General features: G+C 44.6%; 1 protein-coding gene across 2 annotated transcripts in view; it reads left to right on the top strand.

Moving 5' to 3' along the window:
* The first annotated feature begins 2108 nt into the window (after positions 1-2108).
* The window catches only part of MAP3K1 (mitogen-activated protein kinase kinase kinase 1), a 69055-nt gene continuing 50224 nt past the window's right edge, over positions 2109-20939 (top strand). Inside the window, exon 1 of one of the 2 annotated variants that reach the window (XM_067315653.1) lies at positions 2109-2605. In XM_067315653.1, coding sequence (XP_067171754.1) covers positions 2139-2605 — 467 coding nt within the window. In that variant the 5' untranslated portion in view covers positions 2109-2138. Of the gene's footprint in view, positions 2606-16129; positions 16322-20939 lie in introns of those variants that run through there. The other variant, XM_067315652.1, reaches the window with a different exon arrangement.

Genomic DNA, 20939 nt, shown 5'->3' with positions numbered 1-20939 from the left:
ATAGGGATGGCACTTGTCCATATTTAATTATTTCTTACACAGGTGCCTCCCATTGTCCCTGAATTTCAGGTTTTGTCCTGTTCTTCTTCAGCTGCTTTTCAGAAAAAATTTCTCCTCAGTACATATGCACATTCCTCAGTACCCATTTCCCATTCTGACATTTTGCCTCTAATTTCCCAAGTTGCCTTCTCCTTTAAGCCCTGTTGGAACTTTGGCATTCTGGGAGATCTGTCCTCTAGGATTCTGTTAGATCAATAAGATGTGTTTGCATTCCTATTTCCTGCATCTAGTTTTATCGGAGACTTACTCTTTTTCTTCTCTGTATCCCTTTCTAACCAAGTGATTGCTATTCAAAGGCATATTCATTCTCCATGTGATAGATTAGGCATTAGAGAGTCTTGTAAATTTGTAAAGTTGCTTTTCTGTTCAGCCTGTTTTAAAGGCATAGGTTCTTTTTCTGTGAATGGGAGTTATGGTAGAGAAGAATATCTTGAAAGATAGGATTATGCACTTTTTTTTCCTACTGAAGACTAAAGGGCCCTGTGTACATGCAGGTTACACTGCCAACAGCTGGTAATAATTTGAGTTCATTTCAACCATCTGCTTCAGAATTTGCATGCGGTTAATCTCCTCCCACTTCTACAAAGCACATACTTCTCTTTGGTCTTCCACTCAGGCCTAGTTTGGGAACCTGCCAGAACACTGTCCCTAAGTTTGTTTAGTTGTGATTTTAAATAAGAAAAATATCAAATATTATATTTATGAAATTCAGGATGAATTTCTCTTTAAATGTATAACTCTGTGTTGTGCATTACAAGAGAATATTTAGATGACGGTGCATCCCAAAGGCACCCTACTTACAACATGACAATGAATGAAGCTGACTTCCTCACAGCATCCTTCACTGAAAAACCTTCATAATGATAGTGTGGCATCTTGACAGATCATCTAAGTGATTTAGTTAGTGTGACCTTGAGGCCTTGTGTGTACCGATACTATTCTGATACAGATAGATAGATACAGACTTGTTTAATGGCAGCAAGAAAGCACCTTTCTGACAGCAATATATCCCCTTCTGTTCTTGGAAAAATTTAAAGTCCCTTCTCTAACAACTCAGAGGATGAAGGCAAAATTATCCAACTGTGGTTGAGTGGAAATCTAGACCAAGAGTAAATTTTACTCGGACCTCCCCAAGGTTCTGGTCATGTGATGTCTCCTGCCTTTCCTCTTTCTCCCAGTCTCTTGGGAAATAGCTGCAGCAGTAGGTATATTTGGCAGACTATAATCTGCACTAGATGCATGTATGCACGCGCACATGGAAATGGGTGTTCTCCAAGATATTAACGCTTCTAAGTAGTTACAGACTTGGAAAAATATCAGACGGGTGAAGCAGCGACCGCCAAGTGAGGGCAACTCCGAGAGGAACCTTCGAGGTCTGCAAGCAAAAATGCACATTGACTTTCGTGCTAGCCGCCGAGAGGAGTGAACAGGTACGGCCGGGAAGAGCGGCGCTGCGCCGGCGGGGCCCGCCGCAACGCACGGGGCGTTTTCGGTGCGAGCTTTTCCCTTCCTGCTCTCTGGGCTGGCTCCCCGCTGTTGAACAGGGCCCGAAGGGAGGGACTTTGGGGCACGGGGACCGCAGACGGCCGCCGCTAGCCGGGCACCCCCCGCTCCCCGCGCGGCGGGACTGCGGCTCCCCGCAGAGCCTTCCCGGCGGGGCCTCGCCCACACCCTGGCGGCGCCGCCGGAGCCCCCGGTCCTCTCCTGCACGTGGAAAGAGCCGCCTGGGGGCGGGGGCACCCTCGTCCCCCGGCCGCCGCCGCTGCCGCCGGCTCCCGGGCCGGGCCGGGCCGGGCCTGCCCCGGCCGCTGCGGCGCGGGCGCGGCGCCTTCCAACCGTCAACACCTGAACGGGGCGGAGCGGCGCGGCGTGCGGCCCCGCCCCGCTGCACCTACCGGCGGCCGCCCCGCCCCGCGCCTGCCGCCGCCGCCAATCCGCGCCCGGCTCCCACCCCCTCCCTACGCCGTTTGCGCAGGCAGCGCCGCTGGCGCAGCTAGTCTGAGCGGCAGCTCCCCCTCTCTCCCCTCCCTCCTCCCCCCGCCCGATGCTCGGGAGCCTGATGTGACCCGCCAGAGAAAATGGCGGCGGCGGCGGGGAATCGCATCTCGTCGTCGGGATTATCCTCGGGCAGCGGCGCGGAAGCGGCCGCCGCCGCCGCCTCCGGGAGTCTGCAGGGCGGCGCGGGCGCGGGGAGCGCGCCCGGGAGCTGCGGGGGGCTGCTGCGGGAGGCGGGCGGCGGCGGCGGCTGCCGGGAGCAGCGCTCCGACTGGAGACGGAAGCAGCTGCGCAAAGTGCGGAGCGTGGAGCTGGACCGGCTGCCCGAGGCGCCCCTCTTCCTCGCCGCCGCCCCCCCGGCCGCTGCCTCTGCCTCGTCCTCCTCGCCGGAGCCCCCCGAGACCCTGCTGCTCCACTGCGCGCCCGGGCCGCGCTCCAGCCCCGCCAGCCCGGCTGCCTCCCCCAGCCGCTGCGCCGAGCCCCTGGAGCCGCTGCCGGCGGGGAGCGACCCCGCTGCGGAGAGGAGGATGGAGCCGTCCCCGCCCGCGAGGTGAGGGGCGCCGGGCTGGGAGGCGCGGGGCGCCCCTGCCCCGCCCGCCGCGGCCGTGGCTGACAGCCGCGGCGGGGCTGCGCCCACGCGGGAGGGCGGCGGGTGCCCCCGGGCTGGGCGAGGGTACGCGGCGCCCTCCGTGGGCGCCCGCCGCCGGCCGGGAGCGGGGGCGGGAGCGGCGGGAGCCCCGAGCGGAGCGCAGGGCTCGCCCGGCGCCCTGCCGGGGCGCGGCGGGGAGCCCCCGGGCCCGGCCTCGGGCGGCGGCGGCGGCGTGGCCGCCGGGGCGCCCGGGCGGCGGCGGCGCCAGGCGGGAGCTGTCAGCGCGGGGCGCCTCCTGTGCCGTGCCGAGCCGCGCCGGCGGCGGGCGCAGCTGTCGGTGGGGTGGGCTCGGCTCGCCGCCGCCGAGGGGCTGCCCGGGCGCCGCCGAGGGGCTCCGAGCGCCTTTGAAGGTCGCGTGTGTGCCGGCGGCCGCGGGGCCGGGGCCGCGACCGGATGTGTCAGCCGCGCGGACGCGGGGCGCCCTGACCCCGCTAACGGCCGGCGGCTCTGCCGGAGCGGGCGCCTCGCAGGCACGTCTCCTTCGCGGGAGCGGGGTGTCCCGTGCCCGCCGCGCCGGTGCTATGCGTGGTCACCGAGTACCTTACAGCTTGCAAGCTGCTAGGGAAGCGACGCTAAGCAAAATTAAATATCAAAAAAAAAAAAAAAAAGGCTCACTTTTCCGAAGTCTTATTTCAATTTGAAGCAACATGATATTGCAGAACTGATTTCTTTGGTTAATAATAAGAGGAAAAATGTTTTCAAACATGAATATCCGCTCTTTTTCTCAGAGAGAGAAAAATAACTTTATTGTTGTTTAGTCTAGATAATACCTTTGAGTGGTTTTTTTCACTGCCTGTGTGTTTGTAGTCCATGTTTGCCTTCCGTTTTTTTGTTTGATAAGTCCAATTTCTCGAGGTTGCATAGAACTGTTTATATTATGCATATTTGACATATGTAGAAGTATTCAGAATGAAAGTGAGCATGTCCTTGGTGAAGCAGTTTCTTTAGGTGCTTCAGAGCACATTTTAACTGTAATAGGCACTTGCTAGCTCTAACTGTTATGTGTGCGGGAAAGCACTGCAATAGTGATGTTGTAATTTTGGTGTGTAATTGGTAATTTCATATGGATTTTTAGTAAGGTTTCATATGACATGAACTGTGTAGCTTAAGGACCTAGTACTACCATCAGAAGACCTGTTTTAATGCTGCTAACTAAGAGTGTGTCTGGCTGATTCTTTAAACCTCATAAGAAATCTATTTCTAGTTTGAACTGATGACTTGTCTATTCTCTTTAGATATGTCTTATGGCACTTAAAACCTCAAGGATATCTTTTAAAAGGTTAACTTATCTTGGGAATACTGTAATAAGAAATCAAAGATGGTTTCTAGACCTATTTGTGTACTGTTTATATGAATTCTAGGCATTTTTGATGGATTTTTTGGTCTATTTCTAGGGCGGTGTAAGAACTACTTGACATGGTGTTGTCCTAACAGATAAGAAATCTCACTTTAGTTACAGAAGGATTAGTAGGAAATCTTAGTTGTTTTGGGGAGGGGGGGAAATGTGGTGTGAGTTTTAGTGAGTGACTTGTATTTTATGGCTTTTAGCATCATCTTTTTCTCTATCAAGTAAGGAAACTCTGTATCTCACTGTATTGTACTGTATCTCATAATATGGTTGTAACCAGTTGTATGACATTCAAGGAAAATAAACATTGTCAAAACACACACTTAAAACAACTTAAGCTTTTTCGTGCCAATATTCAGTGGAAGTTAGGCTGGATATTGGAGGAAGGTCAATATATGTATGTCACATCATGCTGAAATATTGACTCCATCCTTGCTAGTCAATTCCACAGCAGCAATGACAGAGTAGCTGTGGAATTTTTTTCTTTCGTGTGGACAGTTTTGCTTATTTCCAGTACCTACATTTGGATAAGTTAGTGTTTTGAGTATGTGTACAAGTTAAACCCCTTCCTCCTCTCCCCACCATAAGAATGCTCTCTCACATTTCAGTAGGAATGTAATAATTCATAGAAAACATTAAATGCTGAAAGCTTTTCTCTTTAATATTTCAGTGAGATAAGCTATTTTGAATTAGTTTTTATTGTGAGTATGGCTGAAAATATACAGCAGCGTTAATAGCGATTATTCGGAAATACTCTACTAGAAGATTTATAGAATATCTCAGTAATTCTGTATGTCATGCCACCAGTAAACAGATGTTAGAGTACTCCTTTGTCAGGCCATATCAAGAATTTAAAACATCTCTGTGCCCTTATTATATTAATTAACCTGATCTAGCCAAAGGAGGGAGGTTAATGTGTATGTGAGTAACAGTCACAGTATATTATGAGCTAAATAAATTTGTGCTTGCAGTTATTTTCCAGATGGTCTTTATTTAAAGAGGCAGACTGAAGGACATAATCAAAATAATATATTATATGAAAATTTTCTATTCTGTTTTTAAATATGCTAGTTATACTTTCCTATAGGGATATATAGGATATAGTAGACTATTGCTTAAAAGATACTGTGCTTGCTCCAAAGTCCCCCTGTCAGTCTTTTTGGTATTACAGTCACTTTTTTTTTTTTTAGCAGATTTTCTGTTTATACTGGAAGACATGTGTGAGCCTTAGAATGAAGCTGAAAAGTTAAATTGACTTTGCTGTTAAGCAATAAATAACGTAAATATAAACTTTTTCTGTAAACTCTCAAGCATTTTGCTTGTCACAGTGGTAGATCAAATATTTTCAGTAAAAACTGTGACTGTTGTAAGTGATCTTTTCATATCACTGTAAGAGAAGAAGAGTTAATTTAACAGGAAAATGCAGCTTCAGCATAACACACTTCAAATCCTTTATTCCATGTCTCATACTGACAGCATATTGATTCGGATTGTGTAAAAGCTTATAACAATTCAGTGATAACTACAGTATGATTTCTTGTAACTTAAGTTATAACTGCTGATTTAGGAGAGATCTATGAGGGCAAAATACATCTCCTTTTGTGTGGTTCTTCTAAAATGTTCAGACCATCTAACTGATTTTTATTTATGTCTGAAATTAATGTAGGTGACTTATTAACTTACATTCCTGAATATAGGATTTGTAATACTGCCAATAACCTCATTTTTATAAAAACAAAAATCAGGAAATGCTGCGGTTGATCTTTTCTAAGTACATTGACTATGTACAGTGTGATTTGTGTGAAAGTTTAAGTGTTTGAATTTGAAAATGTATACTAGATATAGCGGACTTGCTATATTGTTCAGATGCAAGAAGACCTTTGTAGATAGTTCTGTATTTTCCGCAGTTGCTGTTTGTGTTGGAGACTGGTAGAGACACCACAAATGCACTAGGAGATTGAAGTTTCAACTCTCTACAAGAATACTAGTAAAAGCTTGTCAGTTTTGGATCTGCTTATCGGTTTGTGGAACCTTCCTTGTTTTGTGACTTCCAAAGGAGGACAGAAATACATGAACGGAGTACTGAACTGGGCAGCAGGATGGGAACAGAGGGAGAGGAGGAATAGTTAAAACACAGCTCGATGAAGTTTTGACTTTTTCTTCACCGAAATGATAATGTTCTCAGCATAGCTGTCTCAATTCATGTAGTCAAAATATAGCTAATTTGCTTTACTAGCTTTTGCCTTAGCTAAATATAATATATAATATTATATTTATATAATAATTTATATAATTTTATTTATATAATATAATAAATATAGCTAAGGTAAAATATAAAATTGTATGTTTTAACCAAGTCCATAATGCTGGATTTTTTTTTCCACTAGCTGCTTAAATAAGCCCCCAAATTTTCTCCTTCCAGTTTAAGCTGAATACTAGTGTGAGAGAAATTTCACCTCTTACCTTTTATGTGGATTCTTCTACACTCTGTGGCCTGAAAGTATTTTTGGAAGAGGGTCCCCTTCTACAGTGTCTGATTTTTATCACTTTCAGCTATTGCAAGTGGAAGGGTTCTGCTTAAATGGTTTGATCTGTTATGGCAGTTTCTTTGTTCCTATGCAAAGTAAATAGATTGTAACTAACTAATCTGCAGCTTTCTGTCTCATTGGATTTAGTGACACTAAAGGCTCAGTCTTCACCCTCACTGAGAGGAGTCTAGGTGCTGTTCTTTAAGATACCCTCGTAGATGTGTGCCTTACCCAAAACTCAAGTATGTAGTCCAAGATCTTTTTTAAGATCAGTTTTTCCATCTATGTGATGGACTTGAACTTCACTGTATCTTTTAGTGTGCTGATGCATTTGTTATTGTTTGAAGTTGGAGTAAAGGTAACGATGCAGCTGTGCAAAAGCTTGTGCTGGTGCATGAGAGAGGATGAGGCAGAATGGAAATGCCTGGGGGTGGGGTGACTGTGGGAATGCTTCTGTTGGCTTTTGCTGGCTTAAAGTATTCGTGAAACTTGGCTCAAGTTTGTTTAAAATAGAAATTATATGCCGCCACGTAATTATTCTTTAAACAAACTTTTAAAGCTAGTTTTTAGCAGCAGTGGTGATAGAGAACTGATCTGTTTTGAGTTCTGGAGTTTCTAATGCTAATCTTGGTGTTCACAGAGAAGTCTCTGTCAAAACCCAAGGGTCATCTTATTTTACTTTCTATCTGCTCTGCTCTCACTTAAAACTCTAGAATTACAACTTGCTCTTTTGATTGAGGCAAAGCAGACAGAAGCCTTTTAAGAGGTTTTCATTACTTGTCTCTAGGTGACTAGGAGAATGCTGTTATGTGGTAAGTTGCTTTCTGTTGCTTCCCTCCCACTTTATCTTTACTCCCAGGCCGAGCCCGTTGCCTCCAGAACACTTCCTGTTTCCGGTCTGGTCAGGATTGAGAATTTGAGAATCTGGCTCCATAGTGAATCTTCTTGATTTTTTTCTTTTTCCTTTTCTGGAAGATAGTTTTTTGTGTTTTTTGTTTTTGTTTTTGAAGATCAGAAGTTTTCTTGGTCTTGACAGAAAAATGTACTAAAACCCAGCAGCTCTCTTTACTTGATACTTAAGAATCATTTGAAATTGGGAAATGTTTACATTCTGTCTGGAGACTGATGAAATTCTTTTCTGATTGTGTTAATAAAAGCTGGAAATGCATTAAATTTTCTAGAACACTTAACAGACGAAGTTGAGAACTTTTCCTGATAGACTGCTTCAGAAAGATCAGCAACGGTGTTTGACAGAATGTTTCAAAAAGCACAGCATGATATGTGTCTTAGATTAAATGAACATAGTTCTCATCCAAATCTATTACACTTTCACCCTATTCCTCCTAGATTTTATCATGATAGAGGTTGTCTTGACTCATGATTGTCTGGAATCGTAAGCATGAACAACAGCCTTCTGAAATATTACGGTAGTATTAAATGTAGTATTTTGTAATGGAATGGCTACTAATATACATAGGTCACCAGGTGACCTCAGTTCTTCTCTAGCATTTCTCATCAATAGATTTCACACTATTTATTGCTGGTGCATATTTCGGCTTCCTTTAACTAACTTATCCAGGGTCACTGTGGAAGTCAGTGGCCAAACTGGGAATAGAGTACTGGAGAAAAGGACTGTGTCTCCTAGACCACACTGACATCTAATGACATTTTGTTTTCTGAGCTTTCTTCCATCCTCTTCCTAAGCATCCTGTCATCTTGCTTTTGAGCAGACTGAAATGAGTCTTTGCTCAGCTGTCAGCAATGATGATCAGGTCCCTTTGTGAACTGTTAGTCAACCCTCAAGGGTATGCAGCTAAAACTTCTTGTTTTAACCCACTGATATGCATTTCTTTTCACTTGTTATTTCTGTCAAATACACTACCCTGAGGATCTTTTTTGTACATCCTATGACCATCATGCTTGTATCTTCAGAACTATTCCTCTCGGGTACTGATAGGGCTCACTATAAATATTTATTGTGTTGAAGGGGGGAAAAAAAATCCAATTTAAAAAGATCCCAGTTTGAGAAACAGGTTTATTTTTAAACAAATTATCAATGTTTTCCTCCCATTCTACTACCAATAAATGCCTGCAGAAAGTTATTTTAGTAATTCTTTATTTTCTTTAAAAAGAAGACTTTAAAGGTCAGTGGAAATAGGGTCACCCCATTACCTTCAGGTAATATTTACCTGCCCTGTATTTGAAGGGGCATACAAAATGCCTGTATCTGAAATGTGTGGTGAAACTTGCATTGACCTCTGGTTTGCAGTTTGTGTAGAGTTTACTGACCTTGTCAAATTAATGCACTCTAACAGGCAAGTGTTTGTTTATTGTCATGATTAAGACAATATTTTAATTGCTTTGAATTACGGCAAAGTAATTTGTTTGCTGAATATGTACTTATAAAATTCATGTGCAGTCAGTGACAGTTTTTTGTTTGCTAATATCTTGTAAAAGTTTTTTTCTTTTTTTTCAAGTTTCTAGACTGAGTTGTCTGGTGTGGTACAACACAAGAAAATTAAATTGAAAGGAATATTAGTAAGTTGTAACTTTATCACCAGCTATGTAATAGGTATCTTAAATTTTTCCATAAAATATCTGAAATGTTTGGAGGGTTTTTTAGTAATTATCTCTACAGATTCCTAGTCTATGACTAAAGACTTGTTTGCTTAATGTGAGAAAGCTTTGCAGTTTAATTATTATGGAAACTGACTGAAGTAGTGCTAATGCTTTCCAAAAAGAAAATATTAAATTTGGAAGAACGTCCCATATTAAGGATCCATATTGCTTATTAATTTTGTTGGATTATTCATATAAATAATTTATGTGATGGTTCCTATATTTGTGTAAAATTCAAAACCTCTTGAGAGCGGAAGTGAGACAGCTCTCAGGAAGTTCAGACTTAAAATGTAGGTGGCAGCAGCTGGATTCTAAACTGAGTGGGGCTGGGCACAGTTTTTCCTGAAACGGTATTAATATGCATAAGTTTATTTTTAAAAACAGTTATTTCAACAATGTCTCTATATACTTCTGAAAAATGAACTCTTCTGTAAATACAGAATATACATAACTTATTGTGGTTTTGACTGTAAATTTTCCACGTACTCCTAACAAGCAGTTCCAATATGGTACATTTCCAGAGCTCTGCAGGTAGAGCAGATGCCCCAGCCAGTGGGAGAAGCAGGGGCAGCGGGTTTTCTATTAGGTTTCCTATTGTGGAAATTAGTTCTTACGTACTGTGAACCAAATGTTGTCACTCTTTGCTGCCTGCCCTGCTATTGTGCCTTCTGGCTTCCAGCAAGGTCCCTTTTAAAGGGAAACGTAGTATTGCTTGCTAATCTTCAAGGTTACAGCCAGGAACTCCTGCACTGCTATCTTCTGCTCCGCACAGACTTGTTCACACCTTCTCCAAACGTTTCCCTAAAATTAAGTGGGAGTTCCAGTTTGATCCCCTTGCGAGAATTTGCTGAGTTGCAACTGCGTGTTTGTCATTGCTCCCAGAGACTCTTAGGAGGAAGATCAGAGTTGCTGGGTAGAGATGTCTTGAAGACTTGCAGAATGTTCCCTGTATGTTTTAAATGAGTGTTACAGGAAGGGGAAGGAGAGGGAGCTGCTCCCTCTCTTCCCTACTTCTTTTACCTTGTGTACAAGAAGGCATGAGATGAAACCCTTTAAGGCATGCAGATCTCTGACAGACTGCAATGCAGATATTCTTCAGTGTTGTCATTTTAAGAGTGCAGTGTGCCAAACTGATATAGAAAAGATTGGATGATTGAAGTGTTTTGGTTTCTCTCACTGCAAATTGACATGCAAACTGACACTCAGACCACCTTTTTTCGTGGAAAGAAGGCAATCAATCCCACCAGAGAATTAAGTAATAAAATATTTCAAATTAAACAAAACATTTACATCTATGCAAAGTTGGAAGATGCTTACATGTACAGATGTGCTAAGTATTGTAAACTGACATACACAGATATCCTCAACAGGCTGAGTGAGGAGAAATAATAAGGGCTGGAAAAGTGTTTAATTCAGGTGATACATGGCAATTACAATTGCTGGAATGGGTTACAGAGCCCTAATATCTGAGTATTGCTTCCAGCTGCTGCTGCGGGTCTGTTGTCTCTGACCCTAGCAGAGGTCTGTGGAGTGATGAGGGGAGCAGTAGGTCAGATAGAGGATTATCAGGCAGTAAGGAAGCTCTCTCTCCCCTTCCTCCCCTACTGTTTATAACTTTGAGACGCCATCACCTGACCTTCTTTTCAGAAGCCAAAAGTCGTCTTTGGCTCCATTCAGAACTGTTTTCACTAATTTCAGCTTCATTGTTGGTAGTCAAGGACTTGATTTTAACAGAAAAAGAATGAATGTCTTCTGCCTTTGAAGTACCTATGTAAGGAAAATCGTTCCATTTCGGCATCTAAGTGATTCTCCATGGGATTGGAAAACATGGGATAAAAGGTTAGAAAGCAGCATATCAGTAGAATAAACAGATGTGAACTGTTTTCTGGTACCCTTATTATTCCTGTTTCCTGCAACAGTGCTACCTTGGTTGCACATAATTTCAGCCCAAAAGAATCTCTCAGGCCGAGCTTTTTTCTGTTTGAGAAAGATCAGAGATTGCACACTGCTATCCTAAACTCTCCTACAAATTTTGTTTCTCTTCTACAATGGAAACCTGGACTTTTTTTTGGGGGGGGGGGGAGAGGGGGGGAAGCTGGAAGGCTTTAGGCTGAGAGTTGCCCTGCCAGAAGACCACAGAAGAGATCTTGATGACATCTTCTCTTTCAAATGTTTACTTTCTGTACCCCAGTGTCAGTAATCTTTCTTGACCCTTGCTCTTAGAATGCGATATATAGTGTAAGTTTACTAATAATATCAAAAGCCTATGTGAAAACTGTGGCATTTGTCAGAAAGATATCTGGATCTACACTGTCTTTACGCAAATCTCTTGCCTGTTTTCTGTAATAAATGATATTAAACTAATGAAATTGTTTAACATTCTATTTTTTGAAATACTCATTTGGAGTATAGCTATACTTGGTCTTGAAATCATATCAGTTGCACTGAAAATTTTGAAGTATATATTTAGTCTCTAGAACACATGCATACATGCTGTAAGAGGAGCAGTACTACTGTATCTTCAGTCTTTTCTTTAAGCATGTAGTTAAGTTTCAGCACATTCAAGAGCAACGGTACACAATGTTGTCCAAATAAACATGCTGAAGCATATGCTTCCCTTTAGTACCTCAGCAGAAAATTAGTATGCTCTACTGTGTGCTTGTTCTGACTTGTTCAGAGCTGCATGTGTGGCAGTATTTTACAGATGTACTATTAGTAAAGATGCACAGTGAAGCTATGGGGAGAAAGACAATGGCTTCACTATTTTGAAATCGACTATATAGCAATTAAATTCCTATATTTAAAATCCACTGCAAATGGGAATAGAAGGCTGGTGCCTGGGCAGGCCACTTGTAGACCCTGAGAACCAAAACTGCAGGGAAGAGCACTGCTAGGACTTCTAGGCTTCGGGCTTCCTTTCAGTCCACAAAGTGGACTGTTGAGGAGCTAGAAAGGGGAGCTAACAGGAAATTTGCCAGCTTTTACCATGTATGCTAAGTTCCGTAGGAACTTCATCAAAATGGGTCTCTGACTTTCTTGAATAGACAAATAACCTGGGCGGGGGGTGTGGGGGGGGAGTTATTACTTTCCAGCCAGCTATGGTCCACAACCAATCTAGGATTGATTAATAGTTATAGCTGGTGTTTGTGACAATGAACAGCTGTTCATCTTGACTGCTGCATTAGCTTAGCACTATGCATAAGTAGTTCAGTTGTCTTTAACTATTTAGGAATGTGTGAGTGTTGTTATGTAATTGGGACCTAAACAAAAACACAGGTTTTGATCTTGTGACTGAACCTCTAGTGAAACCTTTTATGCAACTGTGGAGTCTTGCAGACATAATTGGTATTCTTTGTGAGTGAATGACCACTTCTTGTGGATCTATCCAATTTGTAGTATTGGTGCCTTAGCCTGATGAAGGTTTAGCACTAAGCAGATGACACTTCGTTAGTTTGAGTTTCGTTCAAAACCTAAATCCCAATTCAGAGAAAAGTTAGGACCCACATTACCACTATGTCCACTTTTTTGAGTTGCAGGTGACTCTTTCAGGATTCTGAGTGCAGCTTTTCTGCTCATCAAGTCTATCAGGCTGCTGGCAGCAGGGCTGTGCTAGAAACGAAGGTAGTTGTGCTCACAAACTCTGGGTAGGTGCTGTGCATCCTGTGGCCCTCAGCTATACAAGAACTTCTAGTATGTGACTCATAAGACTAGTAAGGCAAGCCATCTCTGATATTTCAGGCAGAGGAATGTGATGAACAGTTATGGCTGTTGCGTATAGCCTGAACTTTAGGAGAAGTAAGGGCTTTATGCAGTATATTTGTATTTCAGACAAGAAGAGAACTCCAAAGAGTAGGAACACAAAGACTTGAGGACAGAATGGGAGGAAGGGGGGCATGGCACCTAAACGAGGATGAAAGAAGCTGGAAAAAGGGGTAACATAATGGGTAGCAGAATACCAGCCTGAAGAAAAAAAATGGGGCTGAGACTAGAAAAGGAGAAACTGGCAATGGAAAGAAGGGGAATGAGTGGGTGAGGAGTAAGCTGGAGATCTACAAGATGATGAGAGTTGGAGAAAGGTGGTGATAGGAGAAGCAGCAATCCTGAGCAGAACTGGAAGTGGAAGAAAGGAGCTAGAGAAGAGGGAGTGAAAGCTTAGATAGAGAACACAATTTGGGGAGAGAGAAATGAAAGTACATGCAGATCCCTGACAGGGCAAACAAGCTGGAAGAGATTTCACAGGGTGCTGAAACAGGAAGATTTGGGAAGGTGGCCCCTGTAGAGCTTGGGGGAAAGAAGGATGCAAGATCTCCTAGTGATGAAGCTTGAATTACTAAGGCAAGACCTCTGAGGTCTAACAGAATCTCCACATGTTATCGTGTAATATAAATTTAGGTATAGTTAGCATGCCTAGGCAGAAACATCCTAGGCTATGCCAGTACTGTTTTCTTACACACTGATTTGTGAAATGCTAAAAATGGTGAGTTTCTATGTATGGTTAAGACCCCAATTCAAAAAATACAGCAGTGAAAGCTGTCGAAAGTAGGAATGTAGTTTTTTTTCCCCTTTAATGCATCTAGGACCTTTTTATTTACAAATAGCTATACCATAGGAGCCATAACATCTTGAAAAAATACTCAGTTTGCTTGTTTCTGCTTATTGGGAAATAGTTCAACTCTGTTCATGTTTGTAAAAGAAAGACTAATGAATAAATTATCATTCTCGTGTTATCATTTGTGCAAAATTTACATTAAATGTGTCTCTGATCTTAGAGCCAAGATGCCTACGCATTTCCCTGAATTGCACAACTGATAGGTAGGTAAACTGGCTTGGAACAGAGCCAAAAGTAGATGGAAGGGTGTGGATTTTCTTCATTCTTTTGTTTTTTGGCAATAGCTGAATCTCAAATCAGTGAAGCATTATCATCTGTGCAAAAGATCTCCACTGGTTGTAGTAGTGGGACCAGCTGTGCTTTGTCTCCCCTCTGTGGGGAGAATATAGCTTGCGTTATGGGAGCTGATACCTTAAGCAGAACAAGCTCTTTTTCATTAGGTATGTCCAGTAAGTCTTGGGAGAAGATACAGCTGCCTCTGGATTTCAAAATGCTTTTTTTATCTAGCCAAAGTGATGACACACAGATTTATGATTTGATGAAGGTACAAGGCAGGCCTATGGATCTTGCCTTAAGGAAACCTTTTAAACTATTTTTCTCTTTTCTTGAAAAAAATTGCATAAACGCAGTTGATGTTTTCATTGTAGTTACAATAATTAGACAAGGTTTTTTGGCCTTTGCTATAGCAGTCAGTCAGTCTATCCAGTCTTTCCTCAATTTTGCCTGCAGTCAGTTTCAAAAAATAAAATTTGCTCTTTTTTTTTTTCCACCCCTAAACTCACTTTAGAAAACAAACATCTCACTTTCTCTCCTGAAGTTCCAGTGTCTGCTTTACTGTGTTTCTGAGCCTTATTGTGGTAAGATCTGCATTTTGATACCCCAGAGGAAATGGGAAATGACAGAATATGAGTCTAGCACTGTTTACTCCCTTTCTGTGTTCAAATAAAATGCATGTTTTTATAACTGTGAGGTGGGGAAAAAGCTGGCTGTCATGAGGGAAGCAGTTAGTATAGCTAATTCTTACCATGGCAACTTTTGATAAGGATTTGTTGGGTTACTGTATACTTTTTTTGTAGTTACTAAAATAATCTATAATTTCATGAGTAAATATGTTTAGCTGCTTCAGTTTAACTACATGAGTACTTCAGCTGCTATGAATGGGCAGTCAGGGTATAAGTATTGAGAACTGTGCTATTTAATAATCTTATAGCAGTTTGTTGCTTCTAATTTTGTGCAGATGAGTGGCTGGCTGGCTAATGCTTAATCCAGGCATATTAAGCAAGTAGATGAGTGAGTTCTTGCTTGCAAGTGTTGCCCTTTTCTGCCTGCTGTGGTGAAATAGATACAGATTGATCCTGTATCTTAATATTCAGATAGTATTTGGAATATAAATTCAACTGACTATATAACTGTCTTTAGTTTTACAGGATAGAATTATTAGGACAAATGAAGAACATCAGTCTATGTAGACTGGACTGAAACCAACCTTGTTCCAGTTCAAGGGCTTTTTCTTCTGATGCCTGAATGGACTTAGGGTTCAGTCACCTTGGTCATAGATTCTGTATCCTATTACCTGGAAGCTTACAGGTATCAGTTAATTCAATGGGTAATGTCAGTCTTCTGCTTCTGCTTACCAGCCAGGCTGCTTTCAGTGCCTAGCATAAGATTAACCTGTTCAGAGAAGTATTTCCACAAACAGTCCATTAGTAAGACACCAGGGCATGACTTGTTTCATGCACAGGCTTTCCCTGACTATATTTCAAAGAGTATTTACTGGAAACTGATTTTTCATTTTGCTTGTTACGTATGCAATGTAGTTTCCTAATGATCTGAAAAGCACTTATGCACCTGTTTAAAGAAGTAGCCCTTGCTGCTCTGACAATTAAGTTATGGTCTCATTTCTGAGGGGCTGCTACTGTGATACAAATCCTTGTGGTAAGAAGTAAAATGAGTCTAAGCCATCTTTAGTGATCACAAATGTTTGCATAATTATCTTTGACTACTATAATAGCTTAACACATGACTTATCTGTGTGTTAAAGTAAATGCTTTTTACATCCTTTTTATTAAAGACATTTAAGTCTTGTCTAAAGGTCTTTCAGAATGGTATTTTTTTTCATTGGCCCTAATCTGCATATTTCAAATACTTTTCAATGACTGTAAAGTTCTAAATTTTTAAGACATTCTAGCCGTGCATTGATTTGACATAAGATTTCTCTTGCAATCTCTTTATATGTGACATTGCCACTAAGCTAAAGCACTTTCAGAGTTGTAACGGGTGTGGATGCCCCCTCCCCCCACTTTTTTTAAATAGAACCCACATCCTCTAGCAAAGTGGGGAAAATGAAATTGGATTAGGAGTTTGTAATAATAAGAGAGCTTTAGACAAGTAATGGAGTAGGTGTCTTATTATGTCATGTTAATGTGAGTTGTTTTTGACTCTAAGGTTTAAAGTAGTAACACAAGCAGGATGGTCACAAGTGGGACTGTAAACTAGGACAGCTACTGAAAATGGTGAGTGTGCTTGGTAATCTGATTTAATTTGTTGCTTCTTCATGCTTTCACAGGCTGAAGCAGAGCTGATGAGTATAAGCTTTCTTAGTGGCATCTCACAGAATCGCTGAGGTTGGAAGGGACCTCTGGAGATCATCTAGTCCAACCCCCCTGCTCAAGCAGGGTCACCTAGAGCACATTGCACAGGATTGCGTCCAGGCGGCTTTTGAATATCTCCAGGGGAGGAGACTCCACCACCTCTCGGGGCAACCTGTTCCAGTGCTCTGTCACCCTCACAGTGAAAAAGTTTTTCCTCATGTTAAGATGGAAGTGTCTGTGTTTCAGTTTGTGCCCATTGCCTCGCGTCCTGTCGCTCGGCACCACTGAAAAGAGTCTGGTCCCATCCTCTCGACACCCTCCCTTCAGATATTTGTACACGTTGATAAGATCCCCTCTCAGTCTTCTCTTCTCCAAGCTAAACAGGCCCAGCTCTCTCAGCCTTTCCTCATAAGAGAGATGCTCCAGTCCCCTAATCATCTTTGTGGCCCTTCACTGGACTTGCTCCAGCAGTGCCACATCCCTCTTGTACTGGGGAGCCCAGAACTGGACGCAGTACTCCAGATGTGGCCTCACCAGGGCTGAGTAGAGGGGCAGGATCACCTCCCTAGGCCTGCTGGCAACACTCTTCCTGATGCAGCCCAGGATACCATTGGCCTTCTTGGCCACAAGGGCACATTGCTGCCTCATGCTTAACTTGGTGTCCACCAGCACTCCCAGGTCCTTCTCAGCAGAGCTGCTTTCCAGCAGGTCAACCCCCAACCTGTACTGGTGACTGGGGTTATTCCTCCCCAGGTGCAGGACCCTGCACTTGCCTTTGTTGAACTTCATGAGGTTCCTCTCCGCCCAACTCTCCAGCCTGTCCAGGTCTCTCTGAATGGCAGCACAGCCCTCTGGTGTATCCGCCATTCCTCCCAGTTTTGTATCGTCAGCAAACTTGCTGAGGGTGCCCTCTGTCCCTTCATCCAGGTCCTTGATGAAGAAGTTGAACAAGACTGGACCCAGTACTGACCCCTGGGGGACACCGCTAGCTACAGGCCTCCAACTAGACTCTGCGCCGCTGATCACAACCCTCTGAGCTCTGCTGTTCAGCCAGTTCTCAATCCACCTCACTGTCCACTCATCTAGCCCACGCTTCTTGAGCTTGTCCATGAGGATGTTATGGGAGACAGTGTCAAAAGCCTTGCTGAAGTCAAGGTAGACAACATCCACTGCTCTCCCCTCATCTACCCAGCCAGTCATTCCATCATAGAAGGCTATCAGATTGGTTAAGCGTGATTTCCCCTTGGTGAAGCCATGCTGACTACTCCTGATCACCTTCTTGTCCTCCACATGCTTGGAGATGGCCTCCAGGATGAGCTGCTCCATCACCTTTCCAGGGATGGAGGTGAGGCTGACTGGCCTGTAGTTCCCTCGGTCCTCCTTCTTGCCCTTTCTGAAGACTGGGGTGACACTGGCTTTCTTCCAGTCCTCAGGCACCTCTCCTCTTCTCCATGACCTTTCAAAGATGATGGAGAGTGGCTAAGCAATAACTTCCGCCAGCTCCCTCAGCACTCGTGGGTGCATCCCATCGGGGCCCATGGATTTGTGGGTGTCAGGTTTGCTTAAATGATCTCTAACCCACTCCTCCTCCACCAAGGGAAAGTCTTCCTTTCTCCAGACTTTCTCTCTTGCCTCCAGGGTCTGGGGTTCCTGAGGGCTGGCCTGAGCAGTAAAGACTGAAGCAAAGGCAGCATTCAGTAACTCTGCCTTCTCTGCATCCTTCGTCACCAGAGCACCCACCCCATTCAGCAAAGGGCCCACATTTTCCCTAGTCTTCCTCTTGCTACTGATGTAGTTGAAGAAGCCCTTGTTGTCCTTGACATCCCTAGCCAGATTTAGTTCCAAACGGGCCTTAGCCTTCCTCGTCACATCCCTGCATACTCTGACAATGTTCCTATATTCCTCCCAAGTGGCCTGTCCCCCTTTTCACTTTCTGTATGCTTCCTTCTTCTGGTTGAGTTTTGCCAGGAGCTCCTTGCTCATCCATGCAGGTCTCCTGCCCCCTTTGCTTGACTTCCTACTCATAGGGATGCACCGCTCTTGAGCCTGGAGGAAGTGATTTTTGAATATTAACCAGCTCTCTTGGACCCCCCCTTCCTTCTAGGGCCCTAACCCATGGGATTCCTCCAAGTAGGTCCCTGAAGAGGCCAAAGTTTGCTCTCCTCAAGTCCAGGGTTGCGATCCTACTCAGTGCCCTGCCTCTTCCTCGCAGGATCCTGAACTCCACGATCTCATGGTCACTGCAGCCAAGGCTGCCCCCAGCCTTCACATCTCCAACCAGTCCTTCTTTGTTTGTTAGTACGAGATCCAGCAGCACACCTCTCCTCGTTGGCTCCTCCACCACCTGTGTCAGGAAGTTGTCACCAATGCTCTGCAGGAACCTCCGGGACTGTTTGTGCCTAGCTGTGTTGTCTTTCCAGCAGATATCAGGGTGGTTGAAGTCCCCCATGAGAACCAGGGCCTGGGATCGTGAGGCTACTTCCAGCTGTCTGTAGAAGGCCTCATCGACTTCCTCTTCCTGATCAGGTGGCCTGTAGTAAACACCCACCACAGTGTCACCCATGCTAGCCTGCCCTTTGATCCTTACCCATAAGCTCTCGACTCGCTCTTCATCCACCTCTAGGCACAGCTCAATACATTCCAGTTGCTCTCTCACATAAAGAGCAACTCCACCACCTCTCTTTCCTGGCCTGTCTTTCCTAAAAAGCACGTAGCCATCCATGACGGCACTCCAGTCTTGCGAGCTATCCCACCATGTCTCTGTAATGGCAATGAGATCATGGCCCTGTGACCGCACACACATCTCTAGTTCTTCCTGTTTGTTCCCCATGCTGCGTGCATTGGTGTACAGGCACTTCAGAGAGGTGATCGAGCATGCAGGTTTCCCAGGAGGGGTAAAAGAGGATCCTCCATAGCCACATCCCATGCGCACTTCCCTGGCTGCATTCACCTGCTGGAGGCGTCCTGACTTGAGCAGTCTTTTGCCAGCTACCCTGGCACTATAACTCTCCCCTTCCCCCATCTTTCATAGTTTAAAGCTCTCCTTACCAGCTTGGCCAACCTGTTGGCAAAGACACACGTGCCCTGCCTCGTGAGGTGGATCCCATCTCTCTCCAGAAGTTGTTGATCTTCAAACAGGGTCCCATGGTCGTAGAAACCAAAACCCTGTTGCCAACACCAGCAGCGCAGCCAGTCGTTAACTTGGAAAGTCTGTCTCCTCCTCCTCTCATCCATCCCCCTCACTGGCAGGATTGAGGAGAAGATGACCTGGGCTCCCAGACCCTTGACCACCATCCCCAGAGCTCTGAAATCCTGCTTGATGGTCTCCAGTTTGCCCTTGGTGTCATTGGCACCCACATGGAAGAGCAGCAGTGGGTAATAGTCCGAAGCGTGGACAAACCTTGGCAGTCTTTCCATGACATCTCTCACACGAGCCCCTGGCAGGCCACAAATCTCTCTAGACATGAGGTCAGGCTGGCAGATAGATGCCTCCGTCCCCTGCAGCAGGGAGTCCCCCACAACAATCACCTGCCGCTTCTTCTGGGCGTTCCGGCAAGGCACAGGGTCTGTTGTCCCAGGTACTTCCCTGGCAGGCATGCCCATCTCCTCCTCATCCTGGAGGGCACTAAACCTGTTCTTCAGCTGCAAGTCTTTGGGAGGAGTAGGAGCCTTCCTCCTCCTATGAGCAGTGGCCAGTTTCCAGCCTTCTTCTGCGATGTTATGATGTGCCATTTCACACGGCACAGAGCCCTCTGGCAACTCTACTGCTGCAGGGGGTTGGGACTCCTGGAGCTGTACAGTCTCTGAGAATACCCTGTCTATCTCTTGCTCTGCTTCTCGGACACTGCGCAGCCTACTGACCTCCTCCCGTAACTCCCTTACCTGACGACACAGCTCGCCAACAGCAGCACACCTCCTGCAGGAGAGCTGGCTGCCAGCCCAGGCCTCCCGGAGAGGCCCCAAGCACTCCCTGCAGCCTGAGACCTGTGGGGCTGCATCTACTGTCAGAGGGTCGGTCTGGGTCCCAGCCTCTGACACAGCAACTCCAACAGCTGCTGGGGAACGTGGTCTGCGGCGTGTCACAACCATACTTGAGGAAGCGTACACCACAGGGAACAGAAATGAAGGTCCCTTCGTGCACCCTTCTGCGCAAACTGCTGCCTCTGTTCGCTGCGCTCAGGGAAAGGCTTCATATTGTCAGTTGTTGGTATTGATTTTCTTTGGGTGAAAATATTTCCTGTTATGAGGAATATAACTTCCTTTTTCTTGAGCTAGTGCAGTGAAACTTTGCACTTTATTTCCCACACTCTTAGGACAATTTCATTACAACAGAAAATATTGCTGCTTCAAGTTGCATCCTAAGTTCATAGAGAATAAAAAACGTGACTAAAGGAGATCTTCAGCAATAGCTATTTTACAGATCTACGTATACCTCAATTTTTTTCCCCCCCAGGTAATATAAAATGTAAGGTCAGAAACAGAGCAACTCCTGTGTAATGTCTCATAGGCTTCCATATTGTTTTAGCAGTTAATTCACTCT

This window comes from Apteryx mantelli, chromosome Z (assembly GCF_036417845.1).
Source record: "Apteryx mantelli isolate bAptMan1 chromosome Z, bAptMan1.hap1, whole genome shotgun sequence".
NCBI lineage: Eukaryota > Metazoa > Chordata > Aves > Apterygiformes > Apterygidae > Apteryx > Apteryx mantelli.
Note: the sequence above shows the minus strand (reverse complement) of the source record. Positions and strands in the feature narration are given on the sequence as shown.